This window comes from Saccostrea echinata, unplaced genomic scaffold (genome assembly GCF_033153115.1).
Source record: "Saccostrea echinata isolate AGI-Se365-2 ecotype Australia unplaced genomic scaffold, CSIRO_AGI_Sech_v1 ptg000001l, whole genome shotgun sequence".
NCBI lineage: Eukaryota > Metazoa > Mollusca > Bivalvia > Ostreida > Ostreidae > Saccostrea > Saccostrea echinata.
The window spans coordinates 18306286-18328424 of record NW_026889750.1 but is presented as its reverse complement, the minus strand read 5'-3'; the positions used below and the strand labels follow the sequence as shown (position 1 = coordinate 18328424).

The 22139-nt window shown below is 31.0% G+C and overlaps 3 protein-coding genes across 4 annotated transcripts in view; all 3 read left to right on the top strand.

Moving 5' to 3' along the window:
• Window positions 1-887, top strand: part of LOC133195236 (contactin-1-like) — a 31603-nt gene extending 30716 nt beyond the window's left edge. The window contains exon 12 of the mRNA XM_061331097.1: window positions 783-887. Within this exon, the coding sequence (XP_061187081.1) occupies window positions 783-887 (105 nt within the window). The remainder of the gene's footprint in view (window positions 1-782) is intronic.
• Window positions 888-2383: 1496 nt separating this feature from the next.
• LOC133186507 (contactin-1-like) overlaps window positions 2384-22139 on the top strand; it is a 79452-nt gene continuing 59696 nt past the window's right edge. The window contains exons 1-2 of one of the 2 annotated variants that reach the window (XR_009721060.1): window positions 2384-2512; window positions 2667-2839. Coding sequence is in view for 1 of the 2 variants with exons in the window: in XM_061321745.1 (XP_061177729.1) it covers window positions 2403-2512 (110 nt within the window). In the remaining variant the exon portion in view is untranslated. Of the gene's footprint in view, window positions 2513-2666; window positions 2840-22139 lie in introns of those variants that run through there. The other variant, XM_061321745.1, reaches the window with a different exon arrangement.
• Window positions 11246-14279, top strand: LOC133181188 (uncharacterized). Its single transcript, XM_061315729.1, has 3 exons — window positions 11246-11345; window positions 13676-13763; window positions 13853-14279. Exons 1-3 carry the CDS (start codon window positions 11246-11248, stop codon window positions 14208-14210), a joined length of 546 nt encoding a protein of 181 aa, XP_061171713.1. The 3' UTR covers window positions 14211-14279.

The window sequence follows — 22139 nt, the reverse complement described above, 5'->3', positions numbered from 1 at the left end:
CAATTTTGGGTATTAATACCTTGAATAAGAATTAATCACTGACTTTGTAAGGAGGTCGTTCTTTAAAGGTTAAGTTAATATGTAAGAATCTTGTTTTCGATTAAGACATCAACTACTTTTGTGTAAGAAAACAAAAACTTCTTTACATAATAGGAAATCTGCATTTGCTATTGCACTGCATATTGTTATCAAAATTGTAAAATATTAAATTTTGATATTGATATTTATTTATCTAGTATATGGTTATTTTGTCTGTTTAGAACATTTTTTTTTAATTTAAGATTTTGTAATTTGCATCAATACAATTCTGTCATCTAAAACCCTGAGTAAAAATCATCCTTAAGCAAGTGTTGAATGTATCTTCATTTTAGACATTACTGGAAAGTATGTGATGTATATGTAAATATCGCTAACAACTGAAGAAAGAGGGCAGTAATCATGATCTCCCTAATATAAAATATTACAGTAAACTATAATTTATCTAAATTTAACATATTCATATCTAAATATTCTTATCTATTGATATTCCCAATTTAACACAGATTTTAACTTAAGGAAATACTTGAATTTAAACCACCGATATTTGATTGAAACGCGAATTGTTACCTTTAAACTTTAGAGAGTAACAAGTATCCGTAAATCTCTCCAAATTCTATTGTACAGCGAGTATGTCCACCATGCATCAATTACACGCAGATTGTACGATGCATTGAGTTCATGAGTCTCTGGATTTTAGGTAGAAAAAAATATTATTCCAGTCTTTTTAATTGCCTGTTTCTCAGATGCTGAAGTCGCATTCCTCCTTCCAGGTGCAGCGTAGTAGCCATTTGCCTTCCGGTTTACAGACTGTCAGTCAAGCTTTAGAGACGTATGCGCATCTAGAGTGAATCTTTGCATCTGAAACACTCTTTTCTTCATTTTGAGAATATTTCCCGATAGAAGCAATTGGCATGCATGATAACAATCAATTTCAGGAAGTCAAGCATTAAGCTTAAGAAACGAGAAGTTTTTTTATGCCCCCAGATCGAAAGAATCCGGGGGTATATTGTTTTTGTCCTGTCTGTCTGTTTGTCTGTCTGTCTGTCTTTTGTCAACTTTAACCTTGCCCATAACTTTTGATTGGTTGGAGCTATGACTTTCATATTTCACATGTGTATTCTTTGTGACAAGACCTTTCTTTGGGTACCATCATATTTGACCTTGACCTTGGAGTTTGACCCATTTTTGCAACATTTTATGAGACTTTTACCTTGGCCATAACTTCTGAACAGTTGGCGCTTGGGATTTCAAATTTCACATGTGTATTCTTTGTGACAAGGCCTTCCTCTGATACCAACAACTTTGACCTTTTGACCTTGACCTTGGAGTTTGAACTACTTTTGAAAAACTTTAACCTTGCAAATAACTTTTGAACGGTTGGAGCTAGGGTTTTCATACTTCACATATGTAATTCTTGTGACATCACCTTCCTTTGAATACCAACCACTTTGACCTTGAATTAGGAGTTTGACCTATTTTTGAAAAACTATAACCTTGGCCATAACTTTTGAATGGTTGGTGCTAGGGCTTTCATACTTCACATATGTAATCCTTGTGACAAGACCTTCTTTTGGATACCAACAACTTTGACCTTGACCTTGACTTTAACTTTAATCTTCGCCATACGCTGCCATACGGGGGCATCAGTGTTTCACAAACACATCTTTTTTTTTAAATAATACTGCGATACTTATAATGAACAGAAACATTCTTCTATAGACCAGGTTTTAGTAAATTATTTGTTTAATTGCAATTTGAACCGTCAGGGTGACGCGAAAAATTGACAAAAATAGAATTTGTTCAATTTTGGACAATTTTCCCCCTTTTTCTTCTGCTTGTCAAGGTTTTTGCAGATATTATTATTTTTTCCAAGCTACCCTCTTTTCTCATTCTCTCTCTCAAAATCAATGCTACGTGTATGAGGAATATCTTTTAATGTGGTCATACTTGTATTTTTATATGCATACGAACCCAAACTTTGATGGATTGTATAAGGAAGATAAAGCCTTGAGTAGATAATCCAATAATCAAACAATTTTTCTATAGAGCACATTTACTGAATGTTCACAATTTTGTAACTTGGTACATTATTTCCTATTATATTTATTGCCCGTATATATTTTGCACAGATGACAGGAAAAGACTCAGAGAAGTATATTCTATATTTAATTTTTTTAAATAAAAAGTACCATATATGAGGAACCATGATGGAAAACCTAGTGATTGGTGTCCTTTACCTTTGCGTCAGAGAAAACACCTTCTTTTGCAAAGGTAAATTTGTGTTTCAGACTTGTACGATGTATTCAAAAAACTTATTCAATGTAAAAATAAAAATAATATTATGAATCTAAGGAGCAGAACCTATGAATCTACCTCCTGTCATAACATCAGAGTTTGAGCCGGAGTATTTTGTACCGATCTTTCATTCTACTCCATTATCCTTGTTTTGCCAAGCAAATAACACTGTAGTCAGGTGAGTAACAGTGTATGATTACCTTTGCAATTTTCAGATGGCGAGATGATAATGAAAAAAAGGATGAAAATATTAATTTATAATGTCAAATACATGTAGAATACAATTCATGATCTAATGATCTAAATGTTTTATGTCTAATTCATTTAAATAGGTACCAGTGGTATAAAAATTATTCAAAGATTCTGGAAAATGATCGAGTTTCCTTTAATCCGTCAACTGGTAAAATTGTCTTCATAAATCTAGATAAAGATGACTTTGGTATCTATTATTGTATGGCAGAAAATAAGTTTGGAATTTCAGTCTCACAGTTTGTCAAATTATCGGAAGCAGGTAAAGCATTTATATTTTTTTTAATGTCATATTCTAATTACGGAATGTTCCATCTACTTGATCAATACATAGGACTCACGGCGAGTGTGACCGGTCAACAGGAGATGCTTATTTCTCCTAGGCATCTAGTCTCACCTCTGAAATTTCCAGGGGTTCGTGTTTATGCCCTGTCATATATTTGCTTTGAAGTTTGTCTTTTTTTTTTTTTATAAAATCAATATTATCTTTACCCTTCATCATTCATCATCATGATCGATGGAGAAATGATAAATATCACCTTCAGATCATCTGTAAATCTTAATTTCAAAGAAATATTTAACAGGATTAATATAATTAGCATGTGCTGGACCTTTTGAATACATCACTACAACAAGCAATATTACAATCCTTATAAATAATACCTGGATTTTCTCCCATTTATTCCACTTTGCCAAGATACAGTATCAGTCTACATCGTCAAACATTATATGTTATATGTAACATTACACATTGGTATTTGAAAGTACATGTATGTGTTTCATTTTTGTAGCATCAGAGATTATTGCTAGTAAAAATATGTTCAGACAGTTTGAATAATTTGAAGTGACCACCAAAATACCAAAAAAAAAAAAAAAAGAATTATTTAAAAAACTTTTCTATGGCTGCGATACTAATGAAACGAAAGATGCATTCAACTATAAGGCATTTAAATGTGTGATATCTTGGGGTTGGTAAAATATGCAGATGAAATTGCAACAACATCAGCTATACCTTGATAATGAAATGTTTTTCTGTGTCTATTTACTTGTCAGTTACGTTGTAGCAAACATAACTGAAGTTGCCGTTATTTGTTATTGTAGTTCTTGACCAATTTTCTTCAATGTCGAATGTGGAACAAACTTGCAGGGAATATCATCATTGCGCACTTACCTGTCATAATCAGCCACGATGCCGTCCAAAAACTGAATGTATGATAGAATGGAAACTTACATATGGAACCTCACGAAGTGTGTTGTACAACAAATTTGTAACCTCGGATCGTGAGGGTAATCAAATCTTATAATTGCTAAAATAGATGTTCCAGAAGCTGCAATGTCAATTTATACTTAATATATCTGTATTTTCACCTTAGATACCATAGTTTGAGTAAGATGAAATCAATTTTTAATTTATTGAAAAAAAAATTATTTAGGAAATCTTCATTTTCTGAACATAAGTAAATCTGATGGGGAAAAGAATTACACATGTGGAATGTGGAATGAAAAGCTCAGAGTATTAAAAATGAGCAGCATTACAGATCTCCAGATCAATGGTAAGTGGATTTTGGTTTGCAATTTTTCAGACGTGAAAGATGTTATTTTTGTTTCATGCCAGTGGTCGAATTGACGTTAGAAATGCTTTAAAGAATCTCAACAACAACAACCCTTTATATTAATGTTACTGTTTTACCGTATAGGCAGGAAGAGTGGATAACAGTCATATGACAAACCTGAAATGTCCTTCTTTAAAATTACGCATGTTGGTGCAATAAATCAAGGTTAAAATGTATTATTTATTTGATAATTAAAACAGTTTAAGATTAAGAATAATTAACCAGGTATATTAAGTTGAGCATTGTATTCAATGAAAAAATTGACACACGTAAAATATAGACAAAACTAAACATGATGTAATTATGGTAATTGAAGGAGAAAATAAACAATATTTTATCTACTCTACACACGAAGGAATATATTATAGCGTAAAGTCTTTATGACTGTACTGATCTCATGAAGGTCAGTACCTATTTAAGTATTTACGTACGTATTACCTTTGGTTAAATATGTATGAAATGAGATAAATTTCGTCATTCTAATTTCTTTGCTTTCTTTTATCTTTTCATATAATTATAATTCCTGGAAAATCATCTAAAACATCTGAATGATCTTCACCGGTGTTACATTTATACAGAAAAATTTTATTGATAGAGAGTACAAATCGAAGTTGGTATCTAACACTTTACAAATCAGTTTAAAAGTACTTAAGAGTCATTCTTTGTAAGCATCAAAATGGGACGGAAATTGACTCTCACCGATTTTGTTGAAACTTGGTGAAATAATTACATTATAAGCCCATTTTATAAAAATATTATTGGAAATGATGGATTGGTCTTGTTTCCATGGCAACAGGTTACCTATTTTTGCACATAGGTGGAAAATACCTATAAATGTCATTTCATCCGGTTAATGTATATTTAATTAATATAGGTGACAATTATTAATTTTTTTTAAAAAATAATTTGTAAGTTGTATTTTCTATACAAGAAAGTTAAAAAAAAATCTTGGACCTGCCAATAAATGCTAAATGATATCAAAAATCGCTTTAAAAGAGGAGGGGGTAACATAACAGTGTGCACAAAAAACGCAGGCACTGGTGGAATATTTTGATGCTCTGAATTTTACCCTAAACAATTATGAAGAACATATTAAAAAATTGGAGAGGTATTATTTATTTTAAGAAAATAAATTCATTTTAAATTTTCTAAAAATCTCTAAATTTACACACATTTTTTGTCAAGAGTTATTTCCCCTTTCGGAAATCTTTTGTTAAAATCAAAGAAAATGAAAGTTAAAGTAGAGAGCAGAACATGACTTTGAGGAGTAGATTCTGTCTGTTTTGGATATTTTCAGACTTTTTTTTAACCAAACTTTTGTAGTATTTTATATTACCCATAGTTAAATGTTTGTTCAGGCCTTACGGTGTCTGAGAAATATACATGTATGCGTATAATGGTGATTAGCATGAAAATGGATTGCACCTATTCCTACCTAGTATATGACACGTACTGCATCATTGCAAAAAAGTGTTCAAAAACAAAGCACATCAGTTACATGGACTTCAGAGCTACAAGTTGAGTGGGATAATAAGGTTGTAATGTAGAAAGATACCTGACAGTAAGAAGATCACTAGGCAAGTATCAGTGAAAATTTTTACTTTTCTCAATATTTACTCAAACTCACACGTTTTGTAATAATTAAGTTAATTAGTAACAGGGTATGACTATATAAAGTAAAGAAACATTAAAGTATCCAAAACATAATTACATGAATCTAATTATATCATAATTTAATGTCTATTAGTATAGGCATACTTTTAACTATCCGTTGATGAAAATTATGTTAACCTAAAGCATACCTGTAGTGCATATATGACAAAAGCTATTGATTTTAGGCATAGTATCAGCTTTCTAAGTGTGTGCTGTGAAGGGGGGGGGGGGGGATAACAAGCTATTGCCATGCAAGGTATTTCATCCATTTATTTATTCATTTTATTTTATTTTAATTATTATTATTATTATTTTTTTTTTTTTTTTTTTTTTTTTTTATTATTTTTTATTTTTTTTATTTTTTTATTTATTTTTTTTTTTTTGCTTTTACATGTTTACCTCAGTAGACAGTATATATATTTTAAATCACATCGCTAAACTGAACACGTGACAATATTGCAAGTTTTTTTTAGATTTCAGTTTGTGCAGGGCTTAAATTTATTATGTTTTTGTTTTGTTTTTTGAAGGGGGGGGGGGGGGGGTCCTTTCATTTAGGAACTTATTGCAAAAAAATTGTAAGAACTTTGAAATTTATCTCTTATCAGATTATCTAATTGCAGCAAAGAGAAAATTAATTATATATTAAGAATTTTTTTTATCATTATAACTAAATACTCAGTTAAATTTAAGTCAAATTACAATGTGTATACTTTACTGAAACAATATCAACGAATACTATAAGATGGGGGAAATATGGCAATTTCCAGTGGAGAAGAGTTCCTTTACATGCATCCAGATGTTGAGTATATGTATAATGCACATTGTTGAAATCTTGATTCATAGATAAGATTTATGTGCCCAAATTTTAGTAGAGAATTTTTTATTTTTATGTCATATTTTATGAGAACATCTCATTATTCCATTTATTACAGATTTTATGTTCTGGAAAATATTTTAAAGAAGCTTTCCAAATAGTTTTAGGTAAAAATGAACCTGAAAAAATATTTATGCTAATCGATCAAGGCCCTTTTTTTAAAATTACATTTTGGGGGGTGGGGGGTCACACTTTAGTGTGCACCCACTTAAACAAAAGAAAAATATTTCGGATATAGTTTTTCTGTCATAAATCGAGGTACATGTGTACTAAAGGTAAATTTACACCCACTTTGAGTCAAAATGAGGTTGTCTATTTATTTAATTTCAAAAGCTTTCAGGGAGTTCACTCCCAGTGAGCCCCCTACGGACAGTTTTTTGGACCTCATTAGAATGGTTGTGGTCTGTAGACTGCTTTCCACCTAATAGCATCTCCCCTAACACAAAGCTTGGTTTTGCGCCTGAATGAGGAAGAACAAAATCTTTAAACTATATATTGAATTGTGATTGTCAATTTTAATGTGTATGATGATTGACAATTATATCTTCAACAGTTTCTTTGTACTTGAGCTAAAATGTAAAATGATGGAAGGGAGAACAAAAAATGAGGCACCTGACAAATAATATATTCCCCTAGCATATTGTTTGTGGCAAAATTTGAAGGACATACTATATTTTTTCAGGGAGGGGGAGGTATAAGATGGAGGGTGTGTGTGTCAAAATTCATCTTTTTAACAAGAATTTTTTTTAGATACATGTGGCAAGGTTTTAGACCATACATCTGCTACTGCAACAAAACGGAATTTTTTTATATCATTTAATAAATAATTCCCAACTAAGTGAACAGCAGAAGATTATTTAAAAAAAAAAAGTGGAGTCGGGGGGGGGGGGGGTACTTATTACTATGTGCTTGTCCTACTAGAAGTTCATGTTTAAACATGTATATCTGTTTCAATGATAAAAGCATTAGCTTCAATAAGCAGTGAAAAGATTGGTCATGATTATATATAGGTAAGTATTGCTTGTTTCCATGGAAACTGCACAGTGCAAAAAAAAAAAATAAAAACCTATGCTGCAGTAATTCAGAAATGTGATCAGTTTAAGTATCAGGGATTTATCAGTACCTTCTCAGGGGTCGAAATTCGGCCCCATTCCCAATTGAAAATGAGTTCAGTTTTTCCCAATTTGGCAGTATTTTTTCCCAATTGATGACAATACTTTAACACTTCGTTATCTTTGAAAAAACAAAGAGTAAAATTGTCAGATTGTCTGTAATTTTCATCTATATAACTCATTTAGCAAAGCTACAGTCATAACGCATGTTTAAAAACACTGTAAAAACATCGCCAACTTTTAATCCGAATTTCCTCTGTTTTTCTGAAAAAGGTGATATTGTGTAATTGAATAGATTTATTAAGTTATTTCCACCTACTCAATTGATCTACGAGTGAATGGTAAGGACTGTAGGCATTCTTTCAAATAGAAAAATATATTTTCAATGTTTTAATACATATTAAAAGAGGACTTTGAGAAAATGTGTACTTAGTACAATTTTTTTGCAGGAGGTTTATAATCTCCAGAAACATATTCTATAATGTCCTAAGTTGGAATCTCATACACACATGTACTACCCTAAGTTGTATAGGTAAATACTTTATATTCATTGAAGTCGATTTTACTTTTATTAGTTTATTATTCATAATTGATCTTGTTTGATGAAGTTGGATCAGTTAGGATTTAATTGTCTGTTTGGTTTCCCAAATTAGAGTTCCTGCTGAAATGTTAAATAAATTACACCTGAATACATGATTTAAGCGATATTTAAATTTTTTACCAATTTCATAAAAAAGCCGATAATTTTTTCCCAATTCCCCAAAAATGGCGTTTCCCAAAATAGGCTGATAAATCCCTGAGTATTCATCTGTATATTCCGAGTAAATATATAAATAAGAAGTACAACCAAACACTGAGACTATAGGTTTTGTATATTGATACATCGATAATTATAGGGATCATTCCTGGACTATTTGGGTGCCATAGCAACTGCTTTTTTTAAATTATGAATTTCTATTTTAATGAAAATGAAATACAAATTTAATTAATGTTATTTATTTTATTGAAAAAGAAAAATAATAATTATGCATGAAGCTATAATAATATTTGTTGTATATACTTGTGATAGTAACCGTTATAAGGAAGTGTTCCAGAACTATTTAGTTACCATAGCAACATGATTTTTAGATGTATGAATTATTTTTTTAAATGTTAGTGAAATAACAAATATAATAAGTGTGATCTATTTTATTGAAGAATCATGCACTGAGGCCATAGTTTTTGCATAATGATAACATCAATAGTTATAACGATTGTTCCTGAACTATTTGGTTGCCATAGCAACACAATATTTTTTTTTAAATTTATGAACTTATACATATTTTTAATAATGTAAGTGAAATTACAAGGTTTATTAATGTGATTTATTTTACTAATGATTTTTTAAAGCTATAATGTACAAAAAATGAGCCAAATGTTGAATATACAAATTAATCCAAATTCTCCATAGCAACCATTTTCGTTTTCAATTTATTTTATTTTAAGAAATAATACCTCTCTAGAAATTTTATATTTTGTTAAGTATAGAATGAACTTTTCAATGATGGTAGTTGTTTGTTATGGATTGCCCGCGTTTTCTTGCTACTATGATTAGAAAATGCCAAAAATTGGCATTTTTTCAAATTTGTGAAATTTCAAAAAATTGACACTTTTCACTGAAAGATGACTCCTCCATGAGCTACTACTGAATCAAATCATTAGTTGAGGAAGTTACTCCAACAAATAGTCCATCAGAGTAGGCAACAATTAATCCTGTAAAAAATATGTAGAAAATAGAAATTTAAGATGAAGTTGGTATAATTTCAGCAGGCCGCTCCATATTTTTGGCCTTAAAAATGGTGGTTTTGGTTACCATGGCAACCGGAACTCAAATTTAATAATTGACCTCAAATATGCTCTATACATGGTGTTTCTACATTACATGCAAAAAATCAGCCAAATCTGTGATGTACCATTTCCAACTTTTTTCTAAATTCTTTGATTCTTACAGAGAATGACACTTAATATGTGTAATGCATTGAGATTTTTTAAAATTTCTACTTGTTTTCCTCAGGTATCACTTGTAAAACGTTTTGGAGGACGATTTAATTGATAACAGGATATCACTCACAGATCTTTTATCTTGGCCAGTATAAACTTAAGCAAGAGTTATCTCTTTTACATGTTATAATTTGGCCATCGAATTTATAATTAAAATTGTTCTTCCTTTTCCAATACTACACATTTCCACTCAATTAAATTCACTTGCAATATTTCTCGAGTGCAAAAGAAAAGCACTTACAGAAAAATTATTCAAGCATATTAATTTTAACACCTTCGCAAGATTCCCAAGGAAAATCCTTTTTTAATGTCATCCAAATCTGTTTTAGATAATTTGTGGACAGAGAAAATTGTGCATGAAATCATTACATCTTTGTCAATTTGTCGAAATGCGCATCTGGTGCATCAAAATTGGTACCCTATATAATTTGCATCTTTTAATTTCATTGCATTGATGGAAGTCGTAAGTTTTAATTAGTGCTCTCGATATTCAAAAAATGATATAAGGCCAATGGCACTCTACTTTTTTCACTTGTCCTTTCTCCTCATGGTTATAGACAACAATATACATAGGATTGATAACATAAACTGCAATAGAAAATTCACACTTGGATACAATAATTGTGTTCAGGCTTCAAATCTATGCTTGTCAAGCTTCATCTTACAAAAAAAAAATTATTGTATAATGAACCACTAAGTATCTTAAAAGAGACATTTGTAGATTCTACTGAAAACGTCTCTCCAGAGGCTGTTTATCAAAGTGGCGACAAAGTTTTCATTGGAGAAAATGCTACCCTTCTATGCATTTTTTCTGGAAAGTTAGTATGTTTTCTTAAAAATTTTCCATTTAGATTTAAAACATAATCTGGTAACCCCAAATTTTGCATTATATTTAAAAAATTATAACACATCAGGCAATTTCAAATTTTTGTTTCTCTTTCAAATGCATATATATAATAGTTTTTGTTCCTGTTAATATAGCCCTGTTCCAAAAGTAGAATGGCAGAACAAAAACGGAACATACATAACAACAAACCACAAATATATCGTCGGTCAGTATGGACGACAGCTACAAATCATGAACGTAACTTTTGATGATGAGGGTGTCTATAAATGTATAGCCAACGACAGCCTAATTCAAAATCCATTCCTCAATGTCACACGTATGTTTTGTTTCTTTAAAGTTTTTATAATCTTCTTTTTCGCGATTAGATATATATTGAAACATAATTTAATTTTCACGAGAACAACTGATTTTTTTTTTAATTTTGCAATTAGCCCCTCCGCTTTTTCCCGATGCTGATAAACGTTTCATGACAAAAATAGTGCAGATATCGACAAAAAAGTCCAATGTTCTCCTATGCAACGCAATGTCCTTATCGGCCGAAATTGAGCCTGTTGTGATCAAATGGATGAAGAATGGAAAGATCTTGGATGAAGGTTTCTTTTTGTTGTGTTTAGAAATGTATGGTAAATAGTGTTTTTTTTTTTCTAGCGTAAACGTTATTATTCTTATATTATTTATATTCAAATAATGAAAATGATACCAGAATTGATCATCGGCCCTCTGTTCAAAGTTTCTTTAGTCCTTATACTTTTTTTACGTAGAGAAACTGGGTGCTTATACATTACCTTCAATTATTTTTGCATTGTTCATATGATGTCAGCATAATGCCTTAATTGATAAGATAATATCACGCTCTATTGATTCCAAAAAATAAATCTAATCACAAGCCATAACTAGCAGTGCATTGGGTTTTTTTTTTTAACTTTCCTTATATCACATGTCCGTTACCCAAAAGAAAAAAAGACGTGAAGAACAAATGGAGAAATAGCTTTTGGCTTTTAATTTTAAGCTTGGTTATGACAAATAATACAACTTTACGTGTATATTTTGATAATATATTCATATATATTTTTTCATAGATGTTAGATACAAGTTTTCAAAGGACAAAAAGACTCTTCATATTTACAACAAAACTGCTGCTGCTTGTTATACATGTGTGATAGAAAATAGCGAAGGGATTGCAGTGGCAAATTTTTTACTCCATTTCGGTAATATTTTTAAGATATTTTTTTTCTCAGTTTCTGGATTCCGGATAGGGTTTGAAATTGCTGTACTATCACAGGAAGAAATATGAACTATCAGTGAAAGGAGGGCATTCAGTGATTGAATGGTGCTGAATGGCAGGTAGATTTCACTGACATTTCATTTATCTTTCAATGTGCATATAACATATCACTGACCGTTCATGGTGACTAAAGAGGAACTTCCTTATCACTTTATAAAGATCTTTGTAAATGTACATATTTCAGCGTTATTGATAGAGTACTTTGGGTTTGTCTGTTTAATTATTGATTTGTTTGTCAACGTGTTAGATACTTGAATTAATTTCCCTGTGTTTTGCGTATTTCAGGAAACAAGTCAATTCAATTGCTATCTAAAAAAAAACTGTAATCACGCATATTATATAATCAATAATTCTATTTTCAATATTTTTTTCTTCTCTAAATCTATTTTTGTAATGTTTCCCAAAGGTTCGTAACCTATGGAATATTAATATTGTTATATGAAAACACCTTCATTCAGTGAAAAAAGAAAATCAGACAATTACAATTTCTTTTTTCGATATGCATTTATCTCCTTCAGTATTCTGAATATCACCCTATTTTCCTAATTTAATTTGTAATTTTAAACTTAACTTTAATATTATATGCTGATAGTTTTTTTTTTTTTCTAGAATATTTGATTTTTTTTAAATCCTATGTTTTCAATGTTTTCCGAGAAATTTTTTACTGAGTATCTCATTGATATCAAGCGACAATGGAAAGATTTCAATGTACATACATTTCAACATTAATAATCTAGTTTGTAATGTGACTGGAAATAAATTATCTATGATATAGCGATGGAAAATGATGACATTGATAATTAACTCTTGTACGTATCAAAATATTAAGAAACGAGAAGTGATCTTAAAGATTCGGTTATCTTTTACATATATGGTTTTTATGAACCACGTAAGTATTTTGCATGTTCAAAATATTTAAAGTGGTTTTTTTTTTTTTTTTTTTTTTTTTTTTTTTTTTTTTATTACTATCATTATAAAATGCACCACAGTAATCATTTGATTCTCGTATGTGTTTCCAATTTTTAGATAAATCAGATAATCATCTGTCAAGTAAGTAAAATTTAATTACGTTTATAAAGAAAATTGATGTTAAAATAAACTTCTTCCTCTGTGTGCAGATTGTATTGGGTTTAATAACAGTTTCCAATAAAAATTTGGTGGGAAATGTGCCTCGATAATAAAAATTTGCAGGAGCATCCAATAAAAGCGGCAGAGGCAAGATTTCTGTAAATTGTGCATTGGTCGAGGGATCCCTGCAATTGCCTTTTTCTCGGTCCGTTTTGTTTACTGAATTTATGAGATTGACACTGTTCGTTAACTTCACTTTTTGCATTCCCACTCTTTATCAACCGTTTACAATATACTAGTATCTTAAAAGTTATAAACAGTTTCCAGTGTAAATTTTGTAGCAAATATGCTTCGGATCAAGGCTAAAATGTTAAAGATTTGCAGGAGCATCCAAAAGAGGTAGAGGCAGGTTTTTCTGTAAATTGTGCATTAAAATAAGCCTCTCTGTATTGTATGAAGAAAACGCTTGTTTGACCACAGTTTTCTGTGCGTTTGTTTTTAAAAGTACATGCATCTTCTTTTTTGTCCCTTTGATCTTCGTCTGTGGACCTGTAACATAGCATTATTCAATTTTTACTTTATTTTACTTTATTTTTTCAGCTCGCGATTTTGGGTCTCTATTAATAGTTATTATAGCTTTTGTTGGACTTTCATTATTGAGTGTAGCTGCAATATTCATACGTAAAAGGTGAGAAGAATACTGTGATGTTCATGTTTTAGATTTGTAAATTCATTGTAATTGAACGAATAAAAATAGTGATATCAATTTTTCTGTAGATTTTGCCTCATTAAAAAAGACAAAGAATTAATTGCACGATTCCAGATCGCCAGAACCAACAAACTGTGCTCATATTCAGACGACTGTATTATTGGTCCTATTACCGAGGAACCTGAATATACATATGTTGAAAATCAAAATACACGCACAGATAGTGATAATGAAGAAACTGTGTCACAAAATCAGGGTGAGGATAGTTGTGCTGAAAATCAATACAATATTTTGGGAGAATGTAGAACTATGACGTCAGACCATGCTGAATCTAAACTTTATGACTATTCAGAAAATGTCAGTGGAATATACAGTAGTACATGTAGAGGAAAAGTTAACATAATAAACATTGAATCAAATGATTGAGAATTTTTCATATGGAGAATCAATCTTAATATCTAATGCTTATCGAAAATATTTTATGCAGAATATGAGTTGCTGGGTCATATACAATGTTTGAATGAAATTTTAGGAATTAATACTTTGTATAAGAATAACTGACTTTGTAAGGAGGACTTTCTTTAAAAATTAAGTTCATATGTAAGAATCTTGTTTCCGATTAAGACCTTAACTACTTTTATGTAAGAAAATAAAAACTTCCTTGCATAATCGAAAGGCTACATTTGTTGTTGGATATTGTTATCAAGTTGTAATATTTTAAATATAGATATTGATATTTATTAATTTATTAAATGGTTATTTTGTCTGTTTAAACAGTTTTTGATTTAAGATTTTGTAATTTATATCAATGCATTTCTATCAACTAAAACCTTAAGTAAAAATAATCCTTAAGTAAGTGTTGAATGTGTCTTTCTTTTTAGCCTTTGCTGGAATGTATGTGATGAATATGTAAATATCGCTAAAAAAAGAGCCAAGGGATCTTGATCTCCCTAGGCCTAATATAAAAATAGTACAGAAAACTATAGTTTATCAAAAATAAACATATTTATGTGTATATATTTTTATCTATTGATATTAACAATTTAACATGTCGCCCGCGTGGCGCAGTGGTGCTGGCACGAAAAAGATCCCTCACTGCTCAATGGCCGTAAGTGCCGAGTATGGGACAAAATTTGCAGCTCTCCGCCGGCAAGTGGTGGCGTCTCCATATGAGTGAAAAAAGAATTCTCGAGAGGGACGTTAAACAACAAACAAACAATTTAACATAGATTTTAACTTAAGAAAAAACTTGAATTAAAACCACCGATATTTGATTGAAATGTGGATTGTTACCTTTAAACTTGAAAAAGTAACAAGTATCCGTTGATCTCCCCCAGATGTATTGCAGCGAGTACATGTATGTCCACCATGCAACGCAGATTGGATTGTACAATGTATTGAGTTCATGAGTCTCTGGATTTTAAGTAATCATTATTCCAGTCTTTTGAAGTGCCTGTTTCTCAGATGTTGAAGTCCTGGTGCAGCGTAGTAATCCTTAGTATTCCGGTTCACGGACTGTCAGTCAAGCTTTTAGGACGTATGCGCATCTAGAGTGAATCTTTGCTAGAAGCAATTTTTATGCATCATAACAGTAATTTGTGGGAAGCCTTGGCGTTACACTTAAGGTAAAGAAACGAGAAGTCTTTTCTGAATAGGAAATTATGAAATACAAATGAAAAATGTACAATACAAATAAAAATTTATACAATACAAATAAGAATTTTTACAATACAAATGGAAAAGATCAAATATTGCACCGTTTAACATGCCGTAGAAAGCAAAGTATTAAAATGAAATATTTTTTAAAATTCAATTTGATTATTCATACATTCACGAAAATTTTTATCCTACACACATTCTGATTGATTTATGTTTCTAGTGTCAAACTTTAATAATGGACTGTCACAGAGTGGCTGGCGGCTTCCCGAATTTTTACAATTCAATTTTTTTGATAAAATAGTTTTATTTACAAAATATACAAAACACACGCGTTTTCTGCATGGCTGAATGGTTCAATGGCATAATGGCACAATGGCATGATGGCTTAATGGCTTTATGGGATCTATAATATAAATTAAAGTTAGATACAGACATAATATACTTGATATACTTTGTTCATACTCGTACATTTTCCTGTACATCCACTAAGGTGCATTTTACTGCATTATACATATAATAAGTTGCATTTTACTGCACAGTATATATACCTCATTGATTCAATTTACTTTACTTTACAGAACTTTAACGTTCACAGTTAGACTAAGTGTACTACTTGTAGACAATAACTTTACTTTAAGACGAATACTATACGCCATACTTTGTACATACAACACAATATCTACATTATACATATACTCATACACTTATACTTTTACTTGTAATATACATACATCACATGAGCAATTGCAAATACTACTTTGAATCTAACTTACGAATGAAAATATAGAACAAAGTTCTGTGGCCATTTCAGGAATAAAAACCATCAATAAACAATATTAACTAATGATAATAAATAAAATACACTTACCCAGAATAGGTGGACCTCTGGTCATTAAATATTAAGCAATTATTCGAACATATAGGGAAAACTTGAGACTGTCTTACAACACGACTGCTCTGGTCAATTGCTACTCCCAATTTCATTTTAGAATAGCACGGGATTTAAATCGCTGAACAAGCTTAAAAGTATGGAGAACATATTGGGCAATAAATATTAGTTATACAGTAATCTGATAAATATACGGAAACAATTATGGACATGAATTGTGACATGGACAAAGTTTCATCTTGAGTGACCATGCGTGCATTTAGTGGCTACAGAGAATGGCTCTTAAAAATTTTAGTAAATCAGATATTTCCAATTTTGTTACTTTTCACGTGCATATTTACGCACATAAATTTCATTACCATTTGACGTCTGTAAGAGTAACTAATAGGAGTAGTAGTTACTGTTCCTTTTAACAGCCCTGTTCCAAAAGTAGTATGGCAGAACAAAAACGGAACAACCATAACAACAAACCACAAATACGTATTTCGTCAGTATGGACAAAAGCTACATACATGTATCTTGAACGTAACTTTTGATGATGAGGGTTTTTATAAATGTATATTAAACTTTCATGTAAATTAGTTGAATCTGATTCGTCGAGAAAGATTTGTTAAAAAAACACTATTACCTGCTGAATAATGAAGCCACGCCCTCCAGCATAGCAACAGTTAACATTGCTTGACGACGGGTGTTATTCCAAAAAATATTGACTGCGCAGAATTTATACACGAAAGGCTCACTGTTATATGTATTTGTATAAAACAGTATAATATATATAAAACAGTATAATAATAACTGTAATATGTATTTGTATAAATCAGTATAATATAATAAATACTGCATGTAGTTGAGTGTAACATTGAAAATTTTCACCCCTCGAAAACCATTGTCAACCTCGGGTGCGCCTCGGTTGACAATGGTTTTCTTGGGGTGATAATTTTCAATGTTACACTCAACTACATGCAGTATTCATATACTAGCCAACAAAAACTTGACACAGCGACCACTCCTCAACGTCACATGTAAGTAAAAGTTGTTGCTTCAAAATTGAAGTTATAAAAATCATCTTTGACGTGGTTATATATCTAGAGAGAGAGAGAGAGAGAGGAAAAAGAAACGCGCGCTAACATAGTATTGGATAATTATTTTAATACTTGACAAACGTTAAGAAAATTTATATAGGAGGTATTTTGGTTACATTGCACCTAAATTGGTGTTCAAAATTACTCAACCATAATAGGTATGATGTCACATAGGGAAAGTGGTATAAAAACAAAAGCACGTGCATATTGACAATAACAGGTTTGTCAACATTTTTTTTTAATAAAAACTTATTTTCGCTATTTAAAGTTAATTTGAATTTCTTGCAAAAATGGTACGGCCTATGGAAGTGTAAAGTTGTCTGCCAATTGCTTTGCATGAGAACGAACAAAGGTAACAATAGGTTGTTGTAATGTTTGTTATGGATTTTCTACCATAAGACGTCTTATCGGTCCCCAGAGAAAGAGTGGAAGGGATTTCGTTCAACTTATGTAATTGATCCATAAAGTTTCCTTTTATTATATTTTGCTAGTTGTCAAACGGTGTATAACAAATTTATTATTATAACAGTAACTTGATCCGAAGAGCCGTATCACGTCTCGTTGACAGGCGCGGATCATCAGATCAAACTCGACGCTTCGGGTCTCGTTTGATCTGATAATCCGCGCCTGTCAGCTTGACGTGATACGGCTCTTCGGATCAAGTTACTGTTATAATAATATATATGTCTCCAATTGAACATTTGTGGGACTTACTGGACTGTAGAGTAAGAAAGCATCGGAATATCCCAGCCCCTCTTGACCAGCTAAGGGTTACCTTGCTGGAAGGGTTGAATAATATCCCTATGAGAAAGATAAATGCACCGAAGATCTACATGCACAGGAGTATTAAGGCTGTGACCGTTGCGTTTTTTTACCCCTCCTCTTATATTGCATGTCCGCTAAACAAAAGAAAATAAGACTTTAAGACTAAGGAGTCAATAGCTTTTGGCTTTCAAATTTAAGTTTTGTTATGGCGAATAATCGAATAATACATCTTTTTCTTTTGATTTAATTTTTTTTAGATATTAGAAATATGTACTAACTTTCTGAGGACAAAAAATCTCTTCATATCTACAACATAAAATCATACGGCACTGGTTGTTACACGTGTGTGATAGAAAACATCGAAGGAATTGCAATGGCCAATTTTTTAGTCCATTTCGGTAAAAATTTTTACGATTATACTTCAAAATTCTGGATCTTGGATCAGGTTGAATTTCTGCTACTCATTACAGAAGAAATGTGAACTTTCAGTAAAACGACGGCATTCAGTGACTAAATGGTGCTGAATGGCGTGTAGATTTCACTTACCTTTCATTTATCTTTTAGTGATCATTCAGTGCATTTCTCTGACCTTTAATTTTCACGAAGACGTAATTGTAAATATTTTTGCTGTATTAATGGGATAGTTTATGTTTTGCTCTTTATTTAATAGTTCATCAACTTGTTATTCGTGATTTAATTTCCTTACGTTTGGCATATTTGGATAAACAAATAAATTTAATGTTCTTTTATATAAATTCAAATAAATCTTTTCCGCTTCTAAATTTATTGGGGTGGGGGAGGGGTGTATTTATTCGTTCGTAAAACTGTTAGATAGTTGAATTAATTTCCATTTTTGCATATTTGAAGACACAAGTAAATTCTATACTTTTTTCTATTAAACTACAATCAGAATGTGAAATTGATAATTCTATTTTAAAATAATATCCTTTTCTTGATATATCTTTTCAATCCTTGTCCAAAATTTGTACACTATGGGATATCAGTATTATATACTAGTAATCTGATGACATATTCACTGAGTGAAAAAAAGAAATCAGGCAATTAAACTTCTCCAATAGACAATTATCTCCTTCATTTTTCTTAAGGACATACGCAACGTACCTTACCTACTGATAATTTTTCAAGATATTCTTAATTTAAGATTATAGTGTCATCAGATGTTCGTAGACAAAAAATCGGCATGCATTACCAGGGGTTTTGAAAAGATATCAGTTGATGAAAATTCTTGTATAATTCAAAGAAAAATACACAAAAATTACTGAACATATATTCAAAATGTTTTGTTTATCAAAACTTGTTTTAGAAGAAGTGTACAACAGGATATATAGACATTAAAATGTAGCACACAGTTCCTTTAAGTATTGGAACTCTTCAACTCCAGGAAAAAAAACAATAAAGTTCAAACTATGTTGCGTATGTCCTTAATATCACCTTACTTCCTGAATTTAATTTGAGAATTTAAAATGAAGTTAAATATTATATGCTGATTATTGTTTTTCTAGAATATTTGATTTTTTTAACACATGTTTCCTGAGAAATTGGTTTACTTAGTATCCCATTTATACAAATTGGCAATGGAAAAATACATACATTTCAAATTGAATTATCTAATTAATAGTGAAAGATAAATTATTAATGATACAGCAGTGGGAAAAGATGACACTGATAAGTACCATTAGCATGTATCAAAATATCAAGAGACAACTAATGATCATAGGAATTTGGTTATCTTTTGCATTTATGATTCAATGAACCACACAACGGTTTTGAATTTTCAAAAAAATATTTTTATATTTCCTTTGCACCTTGAAGTTTACCATGCTATTCATTTGATTCTCGTGTATAACTAATTTGTAGCGAAATCAGATAATCATTAGTCGTGTAAGTAAAATTTATTACAAAATAAAGTTTTGATATTGATAATGAAAGAAAACCATCCTTATCTGTCTGCTTTTTAATTTGGGTTTGGGTTTAACTTCTTTACCTTTACTAACCGATTGCAATATACAACCATCTAAAGTCATCAGCAGCTTCTAGTGTCAATCTGGGACAAGAATAATATTTCCATGAGCAAAGAAAGAGGCATTTTTCCCCTTGAATTCTGCGTTGGTATAACCACACTATACATGTCTTACACTATGATATGGAGAAAGAAGATGATCCTAGTTGTATGCTTAGTTTTCCAGGTATAGAATGTATGCCATCTAGTTAACTTCAGTTTCCTTGTGTGTTTTTTTTTTCTAATGTTACTAGTATATGTGTCTGTTTCTCTAAGCCATTGTTGTTCTTTTTTCCTCCTGTATAACATAATTTAATTTTGCTTTATGTTTTCAGTTCACGTTTTGGGAACTGCATTAAGAGCTATAATTATAGCTTTTGTTGGACTTTTATTATTGAGTATAGCTGCAATATTCATATACAGTGGCGCCGCGTTTATCCGGACGCCATTTATCCGGACGCTTCACCATCCGGATGATATTTTTTTGGAACCGATTTTTTCAACGTTATTTTGTCTCATTAATCTGGAAATTCGCGTTCCGTATCCGGACGGTCAATTTCTACTACAAAACGTAATATTTCATTGAAAAATGGCTCGTTTATTCGGACGGTAATTTTTCAAGAAACGACTTTCTCACACTTTTCTTGCACTCGTGTTAATTGTTGTAAAAACATTGGCCATGCAGTCAGTTTGAAGGCGGTTACCTGTGACCTACAAACAATAGCGTCTATAATTAGTATGTGTTTACCCCAATTCAGTCACACGTTTATCTTTAGTATGAAGCAAAGAATTTAGCTTATACTGTGCATTAATTAAATGATAATCCGTTCAAATTTATATTGCTAACCGTATATACATCGGTAAATTGATGAGAATTTTGGAGAGTTGTAAATAAAATGAACAATAAATAACGAGCGATTTCGTAATGCTCTTTATCATGTCGATTGTAGTTTAAAATACGAATCTATTTCTAAAAACGTTACTCTATTTCAAACGCTTTTTCCCACAAGACAGTTTACAAAGGTACATATTTGAAGAAACATCTCTGTTTAATGTACTACCGTTTACAAACGTTCATTACTTTAGAAAGGATATATAAAACTGGCGTTACGTACAGAAGTTGATTACGTTTTTCAAGGTATTTTTAATGATGGGAATTCAAACTTTTTTTTCTTTAATCAATTACTGCTTTTAAAACAATAAACCAAAATATAATTTAAAAGTTTTTTTTTTCTTTGCTGTCACATTTTAAACAAGAATGTGCATATATACATGCTTAAAGAGTGTTTTTTGAGATGTAATTCAATTATCCGGACGATTCATTTATCCGGACGATTTCGTTGGGGACAGAGACGTCCGGATAAACGAGGCGTCACTGTATAAAAGGTGATAGGAAAACCTTGATGTCCAGGATATTTTAAAATTTGTAAATTCATTGTAATTGAAGGAATCAAATGTAGTGGTAACAATATTTTGTAGAATTTGCATTGTTACAAAAGACAAAAAATTAACTGCACGATTCCAGATCGCCAGAACCAGCAACCTTTACCCAGATCCAGAAGTCAGTACATGTCCTATTACCACGGAACCTGAATATACATATGTTGATAATCGAAATACACATACAGGTAGCGTTGAAGCTGTAACATAAATTCAGTATGAAGATGTTTGTGATGAAAATCACTACAATATTTTGGGAGAATGTAGAAATATGACTTCAGACTATGCTGAATCTAATCTTTAAGACTATTCAGAAAATGTCAGTGGAATATACAGTAGTACATGTAGAGGAAAAGTTTACATAACAAACATTGAATCAAATGATTGAGAGTGTTTCATATGAAGAATCTATCTTAATATCCATGTCTTTGAGGATAATGGTTATCGAAAATATTTTATGCAGAATATGAGTTGGTTGGTCATATACAATGTTTGAAGGC